Source organism: Mesocricetus auratus, unplaced genomic scaffold (genome assembly GCF_017639785.1).
Source record: "Mesocricetus auratus isolate SY011 unplaced genomic scaffold, BCM_Maur_2.0 Super-Scaffold_4256, whole genome shotgun sequence".
Lineage (NCBI taxonomy): Eukaryota > Metazoa > Chordata > Mammalia > Rodentia > Cricetidae > Mesocricetus > Mesocricetus auratus.
Window position 1 is genome coordinate 111,018,856 of NW_024429182.1, and position 17,757 is coordinate 111,036,612.

A 17,757-nucleotide genomic window follows, 5' to 3' on the forward strand; every position below is an offset into this window, starting at 1 on the left:
AAATGCAGGCAGCATTGCCATCTGTTCTGTCAGGTCCCCTTGCTACTCTGAATGCTCATGTGACAGGGTCTCTGAAAACATGCTCTATTCATGTTGATCAAGGTGAAGTGTTTATCTAAAAGGAAGTTTCATCCTGGAACCAAGCAAACCTATGAATATTTCAGGGAGCAACTTGTCTCTATAGAATTATTGTTGTTGTCGTTATTGTTTTGTTGGTTTTCAGCATCTGTATTTAGCCTAGGATGCTGCCCCTTACCACTTCACTATGATTATATTGTTTTTTATCACTCTGAGTTGCATATACCTTTATGAATTTTTTTTTTGTTTAGAACCAAAATTCTCAGGAAACACATGTTTTAGAGACCCAACTTGTAGGTCAAGTTGTTGTTAGTTCTTAGTTCTAAAAATGTGCAATCAGTGAAAATAACCAGTAGGTGGCAATATAACACAAGAGATATTGGCTTTGGCCACACTAAATTTCTTAACTAGTAAATTGGAAACAGCTCTTTTTTTGTTTTGTTAATGTGAATCTTGGAAATCACCTCTGCATAAATAATGGCAGTGTCTTTTAAAGTATATTTCTACTGAAAAGACTCCTAAATTGATGTTTACTGAGAAAAATGATGTTGGTTTGCATGTTCAAAATCCCCACTCCGTTTTCAACTATTGTGCGTAAGCAGTTCATCCTCTCAAAAGTAGTTTAGAAAACGTTTTTCTTGTTTCTCGCTGGCAACCACTGCAATCCTTTCTCAATCCAACTTTTTCGACTATATGTCAAATTCGTGGGACACATGAGCTAATTCTATTCAAACATCTTCATACAAGAAAGGCAGATGCGGCTTGGGTGGGAGAGAGTTATATTAAGCTTAAATGATTTTTTAAAAAAAATCTTGTTATAGGAACATTCCAGACTCCTCCAAGAACGTGGTGTGGCTTATATTAATGCTGATTCTTCCATAGAAGGTAAGTTTTGTCAGCTTTGATAGAGAATGTGTAGTTACTCTGGAGGTAACAGTTTAGAAGAAAAATTACATCTCAGCCCAGTATGCAGCCCATTAATGTGAGGCTAGGAGACCTATGACTGTTTTCATACCCGTTCTCTTGATTCAGCCCTGACTGTTGGGTCCCAGAGGCATGTGAATAATGGAGAACATATATATCTTCAATGTCTATGAACCAGAAGCAAATTTTATTCCAGTCACTGTGAGGTAAAAAGAGACTTTCAGATCCTTGGGGCCTCTGGTCAGAGTTCAGGCTGCTGACACTGTGACGATTTTGAGCCTCTTCTTGTAGGAAAAATCAAGCACCAGGTGCGGGTCTAAGAGCTTTTATAATCTGGGTGGTAAACTTAAAGTGACATTACATTTTAAAATTTACGACTTTTGATTACAGCGTGCAAATTTAAGATATTTGTGAAAGCCTGTGGCTATCTTTACTTAGTTGCTTTTCTCCTTCCCTGAAAGAATGTCACATAGGAGGACAGTTATAGGTGAAGCTAATACAATGCAGGGAGTGACACAGGAGCAATTGCTAGAAACTAGCCTTTGTTCACCATAACTGCCTGGCTATAAGGCAGGAAGCAATTGTTAAAAGTCTACCTCCATACCCAGTAGCTGCCAGACTGTAAGGCCAGAATCAATTATTAGAAGTTTACAGTTGCTGTCAGCTCCAATTGCCCCAGAAGATATCAGGTTTTATATGCTGAGCTCTTCCCTGCTTGCATAAGCAACTAAGAGACATTTACCCCACTCTGTGCTGCAGCGCAGGTCCAGGAAGACAGCATTCCTTACTTTGCCTCCTCTATCAGATTTCTTTAATATGACAATTATCTGCTGAATGCCTAAGTCACAGTCATGGGACTTGAAGAGTCTTTTCCTTTTGAATGGCATGCAAGATATTTAAATATAGAAACTAGAGAGTTTGTTAAGCAAGCAAAGGCACTTTCAGGCAAGCCTGATAAATTTAAGTTGTATCCTAGCAACCCATTTAAAGATGAAACATTGAGAACTGAATCCATAAAGTTGTATTCTTACTTCTACATGTACACCATCACACACACACACACACACACACACACACACACACACACACACACACACACCACATCATACACAGGCACACACAGTGTAAATTCTCCATGCTAACAGTGGTAGCATAATGCCTTGATGGAGTCACATTGACATTACATTTTATTCATCTGCATTTCTGGGCATCTCAAATGTTTTACTTGTCCAGTATTTCAGTATATCACTGGAACTGTATCATAATTTTTAGGATCAACAACTAGTACACATAGGTACAGTGTAATTGAGATACCATATATCTCACTTTATTGTTTTTTTGCTTAGATGTTTATTTCTAAAGAGATAAAATAAACCACAGGTATGTGAATTTATGTTAAAATGCACTCATATATATATATATATATATAACAGCAAAGTGATGTTTTTGTTTTCAGTGTTTTTTGCAAATAATAAAGTTTATAATTTCAAAAAATTAAGAGCAATACACAGACCACTGTTATTATCCTCTCCAAAAGAACGGCACACTTCAGTTTAGAGTGTTTCTGTCATGTGGATTCTTAAACTATTTAAATGACACATGTTCCAGAAGTCATTTAGGTGCTGTGTAAGTACTGTCCATCTGTTCTGTATGAAATGTAACCATCATGCAAATATAAGTACTTGTATTGCTTCCACTGTACAAAGAGGACTCAGAGAAGTCAATTAACTTCCCACTGGTCACCTGCAAGGGAAAGATTGAGTTCAGAACCATCCCACATATTATGCCTTTTACCTCCTGTTAGATCCTATACAATTTTCAGATAATATGACACATGGTTGTAGATACAACTTTTCATGCAGAAAACATGATATAAAACTTCCATATACAGAAAACACATTGACTTATTACACTCCAAACCATAACAAATCCCAAAACAGCAGTGACAAAAATAAAACAATAAAAGTACTTTTGCAGCATATTCAATAGAACAATGAATCACATTTCAGTTCTTTAGCTGATATTGCAGCAAGTGTCCTTTAATGTATATTCACTTTTCTATATGAAGTTTGAATTGAATACAGAGCCACAAATATAATTCTTTGGTATGAGGAATAGTGCATTCAAATTATAACAAATTCTTTCAAACCACCTCCCTTCAAGTCACACTCCTATAAATGCACATGTGTATCTGAAATTACATTTTCTATTTATATATCTTTCTTCTATTTTTTGAGATAGAGTCTTATATTGTAGTTCTGCCTGGCACAGAGCTCATGAACATCCTTCTTCAGCCTCTTGAATGTTGGGATTGTAGGTCTGCACCACTCAGTCTTCAGTGACATAGATCCTTTACTTTGGGAATGAAAAATACATAACATCCCTAGAAAGAATCTAATGATGTGGACACATGTGCAGGCTCTTTTTCAACAGTGCATTGGGAAGAAAGAGATAATAAGACAGTTAGTCAAGTTTGAGGGAGGTGAGCTATGTTACAGCAGACCAAAGGCAAGAGATAAAGACAGTAGATAATATGGGGTGGATGCAATGTGCAGTTTCACATACAGGAGTGAGGAAGATCACTCAGAAAATGTACCATGAATCCAAGGATGAATGATTCATTCAGATATGTAGAATGCTGATAGAGACTGAGATAACAGTATTTTCAAAGTCCTTAAGTCAGAGGTCTTGGGTAGAGTGTGAAGAGGAGATTGAGAGAGTTGGTCATTAGTTTAGCTTTCTCCCCAACCTCATGTCTAGTTTCAATTGTTTCAGTGCCAAAGATGTTGTATTTTATAGTTTAAGATGGAGAGCATTAAGGAATTTTCATTAAGAACATGTTTGAACAGATCATTCTGTATAAAGTTTAGCACTCATCTGTGAATAAAATAATGGAAACGAAAACAACTAAACCTTCCTATCCCTTCTGTTTCAGGAAATTATACTCTAAGAGTTGATTGCACACCACTGATGCACAGCTTAGTGTACAACCTAACGAAAGAGGTAAAGAGAAAGACATGCCATCTCAGCAGCTCTAAAAATGATACTTGCTTGGGGTGCAATTATAATGTTAGACATTGATATTTTTATAGCCAACTTTATTTTTCATAAGAAAAATATTCCCCTGTCACAGTTTACCAACACTTTTTTGGTATATTACCTCCCATCTCCCTATCCGCTGTGAGCAAGCCTTTACGCTGCATTCTCCTACCATCGCAGGTATGAACATGAGGAAACAGACCTTACAAAGCAGCCATTAGTTTAATTCCTGTGCTCTGTAATTGCTTTATACCCCCTTTATGATAAAAAATCAATTAACTCAAAATGTAGGAGAAATGATTTCTTAAGTGAAAATGCAGAGTCTTTTTGGGACAAACACTAGGTGATGCCTTGTAGATCCCCTTTCATCGTTTGTCTTGGTCTCCAATCTGTGGGCCCATCAAGAGGGCCTGACATGCTTCCTAGGTCTCTTAGCAGCCACAGATACTTAAGCTGGTTGAGAGGTACAACTAACACTGCTATGTGAAAGGCTCTTTTAAGCAAGGGTCTTCATATTAAGTTCGGATCTCTTTGGACTTGATCTCTAGATTTTCCTGTTTTAGCCTCCGGAGATCTGGAATTACAGGTGTGTACCATCATTCCAGCTTTATGACAAGTTTTTGAAATTGACCTGGAATGTACTGCAAAAACCAAACATAACCCCAAAACTCGATCCTTGGATATGCTTACCAATTCTAATGTATTTCTAAGAAAGTCAAAATTATTTCATAAAGGAACTATAAATAAAACACTAATCTTTGTATTCAATGCATGGAATTCAATCATGAAAAATGGTTTCTTCTAGAGATATAGTAACTTCATTAATTAGAAACTTTTCATGTAGATGTTTAAGATCTTCATCATTTCAATGCAATTTTATTGGTTACTATGCATCATTTGAAATTTAAATATCTCAAAACTAGTATTTCAGGGAAACATCACTGTTTAGTAATTTAAGACAAATGACAATGAAGCATGGCAGTTTTTTGTTTTGTTTCCTTGGTTGGAGAAAGTATTTACAGTTACTTAAAAACATTTACTTGATAAACTGATAATTTAATACAGTATTATACTTTTAAATGTAAGTTTCTTAAGAAAATTGAGAGTGAATTTATAAGTGTGAGCAAAATAATTTGTTTCTTTATTGACATTTAGAGGTGAAGATGCTGACATATGTTCTTATCCTCTTCACATGCAAGAAAAATATCTAATCCATGTCTTTATTATTATTTATCAATATATTTGCTGCAGTATACAGTACACTGTCCTCTACATTTTATTTAAAAACTTTAAATGTGTAGGTGCTAAATACTTTTTGGAACTGACCATATTTTCAAATAATATACCTGAGTTATTAAGAATGAAACAAAATATTGTATAAATTCTTCCACTGAACCTAATTAATTATGGAACCTTAGTTATGCTTAGCTTATTAAATATTCCTGATACAACTTTATGTATTCCAATTATAAAATTTAATAATAGGTCATTTTTTACTCCGTCAATTTTTATTTCTAAAAAAATAGATAGTGAGTTTCAAGCCAAATGTTTGGTGTAATTATACCGAAGAATCAATTAAAAAGAATACCATTAATTACATTGCATTTTGTTATGTTACTTAATGACTCCAGTATATATCATGTAAGACTTCAGTAATCCTGTTGACAAGAAGCAATATTAACAGGAATATTTGCATTAGTAAGATTGTTCCATGTATTTATTTATAAGAGTAGGAGAAGTATATGATTATGAGAGTAATTTCCTTTAGTCTTGGAAAACAGTTCTACAGTTGTTCTCCCGCAGACAATGACTTGCAAATAATTTGTTGAATTATTTCCTATGCACCCCATATCTTCCTACCTACACATGCACAAACATTTTCCCTTCAGAAATTTCTCATTTGTAACTGTCAAATCCCTATGCTGGGCATCAAATCCAATGCCTCCAGCATACCAGGAAAGTAGTCTTACATTGTGCCACACAGCAGCCCCATAATTCACAGCAATTTCTAATGTAGAGAGCTATTTATTTTGTTTTCTGTAATCAGTTTAACTCTTCACTTTCTCATTGGGGGACATTGAAGTTTATGCATCGGATATGTGAGTGTTCTTTCCTTTTACATTTCGTTAGCTCCAAAGCCCAGATGAAGGCTTTGAAGACAAATCTCTTTATGACAGTTGGAGAGAAAAGAGTCCTTCACCTGAATTCAGTGGAATGCCCAGGTACACAAGCAACCCTGACATTCTACCTAGTTTGGTTACTCTGTGGATTCTTTTGAAAAGATAAGGGTACTAAAAAGTAACTTTCAAAGTTCTCCTACATGTGATAAACCAATGCATTGCTTAGGTTTGAAATAGAATATTACTTTCTGTTTTGAAGTTAAATTTGAGTATTTCAAGAGCTGCTACTTTGAGTAAGATGTATACAAGAGGCAGCAGTCAAACTTCATTCTTTTTGTTTTTTTCTTTTTCTTTAAATTAGAAAAAAATGTTATTTTACGTATTAATCCTAGTCCCCTCTCCCTCCCATCTTTCCATTCCCTCCCATCCTCCAATGCCCCCCACAAATACCCCATCCCATCCCTCTCCTGCTCCCCAGGGAGGGTGAGGCCATCACTTTGGGATCATCAAAGTAAAGTCTGTAACATCATTTGGGGTATAGCCTAGGCCCTCCCCTGTGTGTCTAGGATGAGAGAGTATCCTTCTATAGGGAATGGGCTCCTAATGTATATTGTACATTAGGGATAAATACTGTTCCACTGCCAGAGTCCTCATAGACTGCTCAGGCCTCTTAACTGACACCCTCCTTGAGGGAGCCTGATTTGGTTCTATACTGGTTTCCCAGCTGTAAGTCTGGGATCCATGAGTTCCCCCATATAGGACAGCTGTTGCTGTGGGTTTCCCCAGCCTGGTCTCCACCCCTTTGCTCATCACTCCTCCATCTCTACAACTGGATTCCAGGAGTTTGGCTCAGTGCTTATCTGTGGGTCTCTGCTGCTTCCATCATCTACTGGATGAAGGCTCTAGGATGGCATATAAGGTAGTAATCAATCCCACTTTAGGGGAAAGACATTTAAGGAAACCTCTCAACTATTGCGTAGATTTTTCGTTGGGATCATCCTTGTAGCTATCTGGACATATCCCTGGTGCCAGATTTCTCTTTAACCTATAATGGCTCTCTCTATTAAGGTATCATTTTTCTTGCTCTCCTCTATTCTTCCCTCAACTCAATTTTACTGGTCCCTCATGTCCTCCTCCCCTTTTCTCTTCTCCCCTTCTCTTTCTCCTACCTCCCTCTCCCCTCTGCTCATGTTCCAAATTTGTTCAGGAGATCTTGTCCTTTTCCCCTTCTATGGGACCATGTATGTCTTTCTTATGGTCCTCCTTGTTATCCTAGCTTCTCTGATAGTGTGCATTATAGGCAGGTAATCCTTTGCTCCACATCTAATATCCATATATGACATATCATGTTTTTCCTTTATGTGACTGGGTTACCTCACTCAGGACACTTTCTTCTAGTGCCATCCATTTGCTTCAAATTTCAAGATTCCATTGTTTTTTCTGCTGAATAGTACACCATTGTATAAATGTACCACCTTTTTTCTTTATCCATTCTTCAGTTGAGGGGCATCTAGGTAGCTTCCAGGTTCTGGGTATTAAAATAATGCTGCCATGAACATAGTTGAACAGATGTCCTTTTTCTATGAATGTGCATCCTTTGGGTATATGTATAAGCTGGATCTTGTGGTAGACTGATTCCCATTTTTCTGAAGAACCACCTTACTGATTTCCAAAGGGGCTGTACAAGTTTGGACTTCTACCAGCAGTGGAGGAGTGTTCCCCTTTCTCCACATCCTCTCCAGCATAAAGTGTCATATGTGTTTTTTATTTTAGCCATCCTGACAGGTGCAACATGGGATCTCAGAGTTGTTTTCATTTGCATTTCCCTGATAGCTAAGGATATTGAGCATTTTCTTAAGTGTCTTTTGGCCATTTTGGAATTTTTCACTGAGAATTCTCTACTTAGTTCTGTACCCCACATTTTAGCTGGAATATTTTGTGTTTCGGTGACTAGCTTCTTGAGTTATTCTTATATTTTGGAAATCAGCCCTCTGTCAGATGTGGGGTTGATAAAGATCTTTTCTTATTCTGTGTGCTGCCATTTTGTCTTGTTGACTGTGTCCTTTGCCTCACAGAAGCTTCTCAGTTTCAGGAGGTCCCATTTAATAATTGTTGACCTCAGTGTCTGTGCTACTTGTGTTATGTTCAGGAAATGGTCTCCTTACCAATTAATTCAAGGGTACCTCCAACTTTCCTTCTAAGTGGTTCAGTGTGATCAGCCAAACTTCTAATGACATGGGCCCTTCAAAGTATACTGTGAAATATAATTTTCATATTCCTTTAAAAGGATTGAGAGAACAATAGTACCCATTAAGATACATGATGCTTCTACATGGTACATGTAAAAGGTCTCATGTAAAAAATGGAGAAAATGGAACAAAATTCCTGTAGAATATCTATCACATGTCAGTCTATAATTATTCATTTTCCTGAACATAATGAAGTTAACAAGTATTTTGTTTATTCTGATAAGTTATAACTATGAATTCCTGGTTGTATCTTTACATGAAAGAGAAGGAAAATAAATATTTCAACAGTTTGTAAATGTAGATATCTACAATATGAATAACTTAAATGATCAGGAATAATTTATATTCTAATTATCTGAAAATGTCTGATACACATGAAACACCCATCAGAATGCTTAAATAAAACTGTGATTTATCAAAGTGTCACTCCATAGAATTGCATTACAGAGGAGTACATTTTCAGAATTAGAATAAATATCTTATTTAAGCTGTATGTCTAACGCTATTATACTTGTAATAGCATAACTAGAATTTAGTATTTGACCTTTGATCTTTATAGAATGAGCATGTACTCTGAACTAATTCTACTAATTTATCCCTGAAAGGATTAGCAAGCTGGGGTCCGGCAATGATTTTGAAGTGTTTTTCCAAAGACTTGGAATTGCTTCAGGCAGAGCAAGATATACTAAAAATTGGGTAAGTCCAAATTAATGAATTTTTAATTCACTTAATCCTTAAGTCCTTTTAATTTTTTTCTAAACTTTCCTTACTTCAGTGTTTGTAAGTAATAACTTAGATGTCTACTTTTATTTTCAGATTTATGTTAGTAAGAAAAAATAGCATATTAATTTCCTTATTTAAGGCTGATTGCTGTGATGACACACCATGATCAAACAACTTGGGAAGGACTGTTAAGTACTGACCTGGAACTTATAGGCAGGAACTGATGCAGAGGCTGAAGAAGAATTCTGCTTAATGACTCACTTTTTCTGGCTTGCTCAGTATAGGGATGGCACCAACCATGTACCTAATTAATAAAATGCCTTACAGACTTGTCTACAGCCTGATCTTACAGCATCATTTCCTTATTTGAAGTTCCTTCCTCTTATATGGCTCTAGCTTGTGTCAAATTGACATAAAGCCAGCCAGGACAATCATTAAAATATAAGAGAGACTTTGTTTAAATTGTTTGCCCACAAGGATCTAGTCAGAGGAGAAATCAGTTAGACCCAATTCTGACTGCCCACTGTGCTCCAAATCTTAAAACCACATGGTATTATTTAGACAACAGTGAACATTTGTAGTTCTTTACTCTTTACCAACTTATTTGCCCCCAGCCAGGAATTTTTGGGTAAGGAGTTATATGGGTTTGTATGGGGGTTTGATGAGAATAGACACCTTTAACATATAAGAAACTACAACAAAAGTTCAGGTGATTACTGAATGCACTTGATAATGAATTTTGCAGTCAAAATGAAACTTATCCATCATTAATAATGCCTGAGTCTGTCCCTTCAGCATATTAAACAAAATGTGTTTTATATCAGTAGCAAAGGAGCATATTGAGAAAACATCAGAAGACATTAGTCAGCAATTCACTATGTGGAAAGTCCTTGATTTTCACATACACAGTTTTCTTATAACTTATTGAACATTAACACATATCTCAATCCATCACTGTGGTCCTCACTTCTTGGTTCCTGCCCTCTGCAGCATACTGCATCTCAGACATTTTTCTGTGGTCGTTTCAGTGATAAATGATTTGACGGAGTCACCTATATTCTAGTGTGTAATATTACTTCAGTCGTCTAATAATTCTGAAACACTCTTCTTAAATCATTTCTTTTCTAATGCAACACTGTACAGTTTATTCTTTGGACTCTCAATAAATTTGCATATTTCTTGTATTCTGGCTGATTGACCAATCTCTTGAGAGTCTACCAAAGAATATTTTCACAGTCTTTTTCCTCTGTTATGTGTACATGTGTTTTCATTTGCACATGGCTAAATTAGCACTTTACTAAATTCTAAGTTCCTAAGTTTATATGGTTCCTGTTCATTAGTGAGCAAACCTAACAATATCTACAGTAAGTATCATATAATGGTCTTGTTATGAGCTATCTTACAGAGAAATGTTTTTTTCTTGTAGAAAACCACCAAAGTCAGAAGTTATCCACTCTATCACAGTGTCTATGAAACATATGAGTTGGTCGAAAAATTTTATGATCCAACTTTTAAATATCACCTTACTGTGGCCCAAGTTCGAGGAGGGATGGTGTTTGAACTGGCCAATTCTATAGTGCTTCCCTTTGACTGTCAAGATTATGCTGTTGCTCTGAAAAAGCATGCTGAAAATATCTACAACATTTCAATGAACCACCCACAACAGATGAAGGAATACATGGTATCTTTTGGTATGTTACAATTTATCTTCCAAAATCAATCATGTTTTAACCATTTCTTATCATTGTTTCTATTACACCAGATAGACCTTTTTCTATTAAAATATGTGTTCAATTACATAGATGCTATAAAATATATAAATACCTCATAAAATAAAAAAATTACTTCCTATGTAGTTTGTATTTCTTGAAATATACAGAAACCATGTTGTGGTTTTCTTGTATTGAAATGGGACTTGCACATCTTGCCCTGGCTGGTATTAAACTCCTGAGTTGGAGTGATTCTCCTGCTTCAGCTTCCTAAGTGCTGAGACTGCAGGCATTGGCAACTTACCTGCTTTAGAAATCATGTTCTTAAAGCTTTTAATAATTTGAATTTCCATTTCAGATGCCCTGTTTTCTGCAGTAAAGAATTTTACAGAGATTACATATGAGTTCAACAAAAAACTTCAAGCCTTAGACAAAAGCAAGTATGTCATATGTTATGCTATATCTGTAGTATATAATTGTGTATAATATAATAGATATAATAAAAATAACAAAAATTTACATTTTTGTTACACAAATAGTTTGGGAAATTCTTTCATGTTTTCTGTCTTTACTCTAATTCATCCTGTACAGGGTTCTGTATCAGTCAATGATTTTATTTCTTACATGAATTATAACTGGATCACAGTGCCCCCTTCCTGCCAATCTATTACATACAATCTCAATACTTTAGTATTGAGTCCAACATGCTTTGGTTTCACTTGTTCTTTTTTTCACCTGTGTACATCATACCCCAAACAGATTCTTTGAATCTTGGAGCAAACTTCTCTCAGCTTGTGCTTGAAGTCATTATGTCCATACACATATTATACTTTTCATCTCCATTAAAAATCAGTTTTTCAGGAGTAATAAATACTGTTCAGTCATCATTTTTAGATGTGATGAACAAGTAGGAATAATTCTGTGTAAAACCAAAGCCAGAAGTGGAATTTGATAAATGTTAAGATTTACTGTTTAGATGTAAAATGATAAAAACTGCCAAACTAATCCTTAGTATATGAAATGGAATTATAACCTTTAGTAATGTTCAGGATTGCTCTGAATTTAAACTTTTCAAAAGTTTTTACGACAGTGAGGGATTATTACATACTATTACTATTAAAATACAGATAAAATGGAGATCTTGGTAAATTAATGGATAAAACAACTATCTACTAAAACTATAATATTCACTAATCAAATAAGGGGATAATTAGGCTACTGTATTTGATAATTAATGATTGAGCAATTTGGGAGTTGATCATAGACTTTTAATTGAGTGATTCACTTTATAAACAATGATAACCTTCTGCATCAACCTCATAATCTCCCTTGAGAATGTGATCTCTGTAAGAGTGGTTTCTACATGATATTGAATGCTGAGAAAATATAAAGCAAGGATTATGTATTTGACAGATTTATTTTTAATAATAAGAATATTATATATTATCACTAACTTAATATTTTTAAATTTGTAAACTTAATAGGTATTAGTAGATTTTCAATGTTAATGTAATTCTGTGAGTAGATTGTTAGTTTCTGTAATGCAGAGAAAAACTTGACAGTAATTATAAACACAGGATTATTAATTCTTATTTTCCTGTGCATTAAAATTAGTATCATGTTTTACCACCAGCATGTTCCTGTTTCATAGCTCATGCTTTATTTGAATAGTATTTTATGGGAATTCTGAATATGAGGACTATGCATGCTGATATCCTTTTTAAATTTATTTTGTTTCTGAGTTTATAATAAAATTATATCATTTCTACCCTCTCATTCCTCTCTCTAATCCCTTCACACACCTATTATTCTCTTTTGTAATTCCTGACCTTTTTTTCACTAATTGTTGTTACAATAGTCCTAAATAATTAAGTACAGCCTTGTTAATCTGTATAACATTCTTGATAATCTTAATTTGTATGTTATAATGATTAAAATGCATCAGTGATTTTATTACAAAGTTATAGTTTACCAGGTTGTGTTCATAAGTTTATGAAGGTACAACTTCATTAATTTCTTTTTTAGCCCCATATCACTGAGAATTATGAATGACCAGCTGATGTATCTGGAACGTGCATTCATTGATCCTTTAGGGTTACCAGGCAGGCCTTTCTACAGGTGAGGAAAAAATAATTCTATAGTCCAATATCACTTTGTGTAAAAATATCATAGTTTATTTATTATTATTCAAAATATTGTTAGTGAGATAATTTTACTGTACACAGAATTAGGTTCTATAAAATATGTTTGTTTCAAATATAAATACTTTGTCCTTCATCCTAGCCTCATTCACCACTCTAAGTACTCAGACCCCATGTCTCCTCTCACAGACTTCCTTCATTTCTCCAGTGTCCTTTCTGTATTTTACACGAGTTTAAGGAATTCTAGGCTCCACAATTAAAGCAATAGTGATTTATCCTTCTGTGTATGGTTTATTTTGCTTAATATAATGATCTGCAGTTACATCCATGTTCGAGGAAACAGTGTAATTCCATTCCTCCTTGTAACTGAATAAAAAAGCTCCATTGATATGTGTGTGTGTGTGTGTGTGTGTGTGTATTCACTTTTTTCCCTACTAATTCATTGATAGCTATCTAGGATGGTCATATGAGTGAGTTGTAATAAATAGTACTACAGTAACCACAGGTACATTCACCTCTGCCATAGGTAGAAAGTCCATCAGGCATACACCCAGAAGTGAGGTAGCTGAGTCATATGGTAGCTCTATTTGCCCTTTTCTTGATGTACTTTCATGTTTAACCCTATAGTAATTGAGCTAGGTACACCCCAACCATTGATGTGTAAACGTTCCCTTCTCCCTACATCTTCATCAGCATTTGTTCTTCTTTGTTAGTTACTGCGGAGAGATGGAAACACAAGGTGGTTTTAATTTAAATTTCCCTGATAATTAATATGTTGAACATTTTTTATATGTTTATTGGATTTTATTCTTCATCTTTTGAGAAGAGTGTGTTTATCTCATTAACCCATTTATTGACTGAGTAGTTTTGGGTTTGGGTATTTAATGAGTGTATTCCTTATATAGTCTAGATATCAACCCTTTGTCCGATGTTTATTTTCTCCAATTTTATCAATAGTCCATTCATTTGACTGTCCCCTGCACATAAGACCTTAAGTTATATTAGCCAATCCTTGGAATTATTTTTCCCTTTTTTATATTATTATTATTATTATTATTATTATTATTGGTTTTATGAGACAGGGTTTCTCTGTATTGTTTTGGAGGTTGTCGGTCAAGCCTGGCCTCGAACTCACAGAGATCCGCCTGCCTCTGCCTCCAGCGTGCTGGGATTAAAGGCGTGCGCCACCACCGCCCGGCTAAAGTTTTATTTTTAAAATAATCTTATTTTACATACCAATACCAGTTCCCACTCCCTTCCAACATCCCGCTTCCCTCACCTTCTTCTAACCCCAATCCACTCCTCAGAGAAGGTGAGACCTCCCATATTCTATCAACAAAAATCTGTCACATCACTTGAGGCAGGACCAAGGTCCTCCCCTCTGTATCTAGCCTGAGTAAGGTCTCTCTCCATAGGGAATGGTCTCCAAAAAGCCAATTCATGAACTAGGGATGAATACTGGTTTCCCTGATAGTGGCCCCACGAACTGCCCAAGCCATCCAACTGTCACCCTCATTCTGCTGGTCTAGTTATATGCTATGCAGATTCCCCAGCCATCAGTCTGGAGTCCTTGAGTTCCCACCTGCTTGGGTCAGCTGTTTCTATAAGTTTCCCCATCAGGGTCTTCCCCAACTAAGAATCAAAGAAGTAATGTAGAGAGTACCTTATCTGCTCTTCCTCTGTAATCATATTGATGACTACATTAATGCCATCATAGAACCTTCATCCAGTAACTAATGGAAGCAGATTTAGATATCACACCTAAGCACTGGGCTGAAATCCTGTAATCCAGTCATAGAAAGGGAGAAGCAATAATATGAGCAAAGGTTTCAAGACCTTATTTATTAGCAGCTGGAATCCTTTTCAAATACCCTTGTCTACACCTGCACTTTGAAATGTTTTCCCTATATTTTATCACTATCAGGGTTTCAGGTCTTTCTTTATGGTCTTTGGTCCATTATGAAATGCTTGTGTAGCATGAGAGACAAGGATATAATTTCATTATTTCATGTAGTTTAATCAGCACCATTTACTGAGGAGGATATCTTTTCCTCAATGAATATATTTTGACATCTTTGTAAATGTGAGGTTTTGTTTCTCGGTCATCTCTTCTGTTCATTTATCTATGTAATTTTCTGTCATATGCTTTTTTGGTAACGGAGCTCTATAGTGTGGCTTGAAACTAAGTACTGTCATACCACCAACATTATTCTTTTCACTCGTAACTATTTTTAATTGTTGGAGTCTGTGATTATAAATCTTATAGTCAACACAATTGGATTTAGAATCACGTAGGATACAAAGCTTTGGGTGTGAGGTTGTTTACAGAAATGTTTAACCAATTTGGGATTGCATATACTAAGCCTAGGTGGCATCATGACATGACACAGGGTCTGGGTGAAATATAAGGGGACTTAATTGGATCACCAGAATTCATCTCTCTGCTGTCTGAGTGTTAATACAATATGCTCAGCTACCCCACCTTCCTGCTCTTATGCTTCCCCCAACATAGTAGACTGTAATTCTGAGACCAAATATTCAACTCTCCCCTTATCTTGAGTTTAGCAGGTATTTTGTCACAGTCAGGAGAAAGTAAGTAATATAAGAAACGTGTGTTAAGTGTGGCTTGTTGCTGTGATAATCTCACTGAGGTTCATTGTTCTTTGGAATTAATTTTACGGTTGAATGTGGGAGAGTTTGGGGATTAAGTCCTTAAATATGACAAGCACACCTCATTGAAAATCCATGTGGTGAGAGTTAGGAAGACTAGAATGCTGACAGGAGCATGGAAACTTGGTGTTCTGCTCACCAGTTTCAGGAGAGTATGAAGACTCCACTTGAACCTGGGCAAAGGCTCTTTGTGTTTAATTCTAATAAAGAATGTATAAAATCTGACTTCACTCTGATAGGCCAGTGGTTCTCAACCTGTGCATGTTGACCACTTTGAAGGTCAAAGGATCCTTTCACCAGGTGCTCCCAATGAATTATCAGATACCTTGCATATGAGATTTTACATTATGATTCATAACAGAAGCAAAATTAATTATGAATCAGCAAGTTAATAACTTAATTGTTGGGTATCACCATAACAAGACAAATTATATTAAATGATCACATATTGTTTAAGAAGTTTGAGAACTACTGTTTGAGTTTTTAAGAACTTTAATGAGGTCGAATTAAGAAGATAATGGAGTATGTTGTTTGGTGTAAGATTTTGTTGTGAAATGCTCTTCTGGAGTCAGTATATGAAGTCCTTTGGCTACTTCAATAATATATATCTACCTAGGTCATGCATAAGACTAAATACTGTTTCATAATGACTTGTTATACTATAAGTTGACTCTTATGGAGTATGAATCCATCTTACCAAAGCATTAAAAAGTTGACACTAGTACACAGTAGATTGTAAGCATGATGTCATGATGTGTCTTAGCAGGGAGTATGATGTAAACATCATCACTTACTGGCAATGTGCACTGACAATAATTCATCACTTTTCATATCAGATCACTTTCCTCCTTGGAACACTATTATCAATATTACATAGTTATTTTAGTAATTACAAAAAATGTAAGTCACTATTTTAAATACTAAGCACAGTTCATGCTAGTTATTCTTACTATTATGTGTTTTGCACTGAAGGGCTTTGAGCTATTCATTAAAAGTAAAATGATGTACACTAATATTCCAGGAGATTATAGTATTTTAAGTTCAGGTAACAAGTGAAAAAATCAAGCAAGAAAAGAAGTCATATGCAGTTCAAACATGGTACCTTCATTACTTGTATATTTTTTGTGTAACCAATGTATGGAAATCTGTTTTATCAACAGACATATTATCTATGCTCCAAGCAGCCACAACAAGTATGCTGGAGAGTCATTCCCAGGGATTTATGATGCTCTTTTTGATATTGATAGCAAAGTGGACCCTTCTAAAGCCTGGAGAGAAGTGAAGAGACAGATTTCTGTTGCAGCCTTCACAGTGCAAGCTGCAGCGGAAACTTTGAGAGATGTCGCCTAAGGGTACTTCAGAGAATCTGTATTTAATATGTATGATATTAATGGGATGACCTTTATAGAAAAATACATATTGGGATTTTATGATTATGTATAATATATGTATGTATATGTATGTATATTTATATTCTGTTTATTTTTCCTTGTGAATCAAAAAGGAAAGATGGATAAATTTTATTTTATAATTGTAGGATATATCTCTGAAATTTGAGGTTCTATTAAGTAAGTAAAACTATGGTAAACAGTTAAATACATCAACTCATTTACCTGTATATTAGATCAGAAATCTAATATAGCATCTAACTGGGTCATCTCAATGAAACAAAAATCACTTCATTAGAGAACACACCTGGGACAGCATACAAGCCTCCTTTGCCCAGAGACTTAAGTGCCGCCTGGACACCAAAGCTCAAAGGATCACTTCAGACATACTAGCTGATGATTTCTGATCTATTCACACTTCAAGTAAGTCTCATCTTTCTGTTCAATTTAAAGCACAAGTATTAGACTGAGAATTCATTTTTATTTAAACTATATGCAACATACATGTACAATTAATAATTAACTAACATTTATAATCTCAGTTACTGTATCAAGAAAGGACTTCATGCACTCCTGAATAGCTGTCAAAATAATCATGGTCTTGAATTTTATATTTATTGTTTACTTTCTTACACAAAATTCACTGAACATAGTTGTATTCACTGCATATATATATATTAAAATCATACATTTGTATTTTACAGTGCTCATCTTTT

The 17,757-nt window shown here is 35.2% G+C and overlaps 1 protein-coding gene across 4 annotated transcripts in view; it reads left to right on the plus strand.

Moving 5' to 3' along the window:
- Folh1b (folate hydrolase 1B) overlaps positions 1-17,742 on the plus strand; it is a 55,755-nt gene extending 38,013 nt beyond the window's left edge. For 3 of the 4 annotated variants that reach the window (XM_040728915.1, XM_040728913.1, XM_040728919.1), the window contains 8 exons: positions 900-963; positions 3,938-4,005; positions 6,172-6,263; positions 9,016-9,106; positions 10,560-10,824; positions 11,201-11,282; positions 12,868-12,960; positions 16,814-17,742. In XM_040728915.1, the coding sequence (XP_040584849.1) occupies positions 900-963; positions 3,938-4,005; positions 6,172-6,263; positions 9,016-9,106; positions 10,560-10,824; positions 11,201-11,282; positions 12,868-12,960; positions 16,814-17,003 (945 nt within the window). In that variant the 3' untranslated portion in view covers positions 17,004-17,742. The remainder of the gene's footprint in view (positions 1-899; positions 964-3,937; positions 4,006-6,171; positions 6,264-9,015; positions 9,107-10,559; positions 10,825-11,200; positions 11,283-12,867; positions 12,961-16,813) is intronic. The other variant, XM_040728908.1, reaches the window with a different exon arrangement.
- Positions 17,743-17,757: the final 15 nt, after the last annotated feature.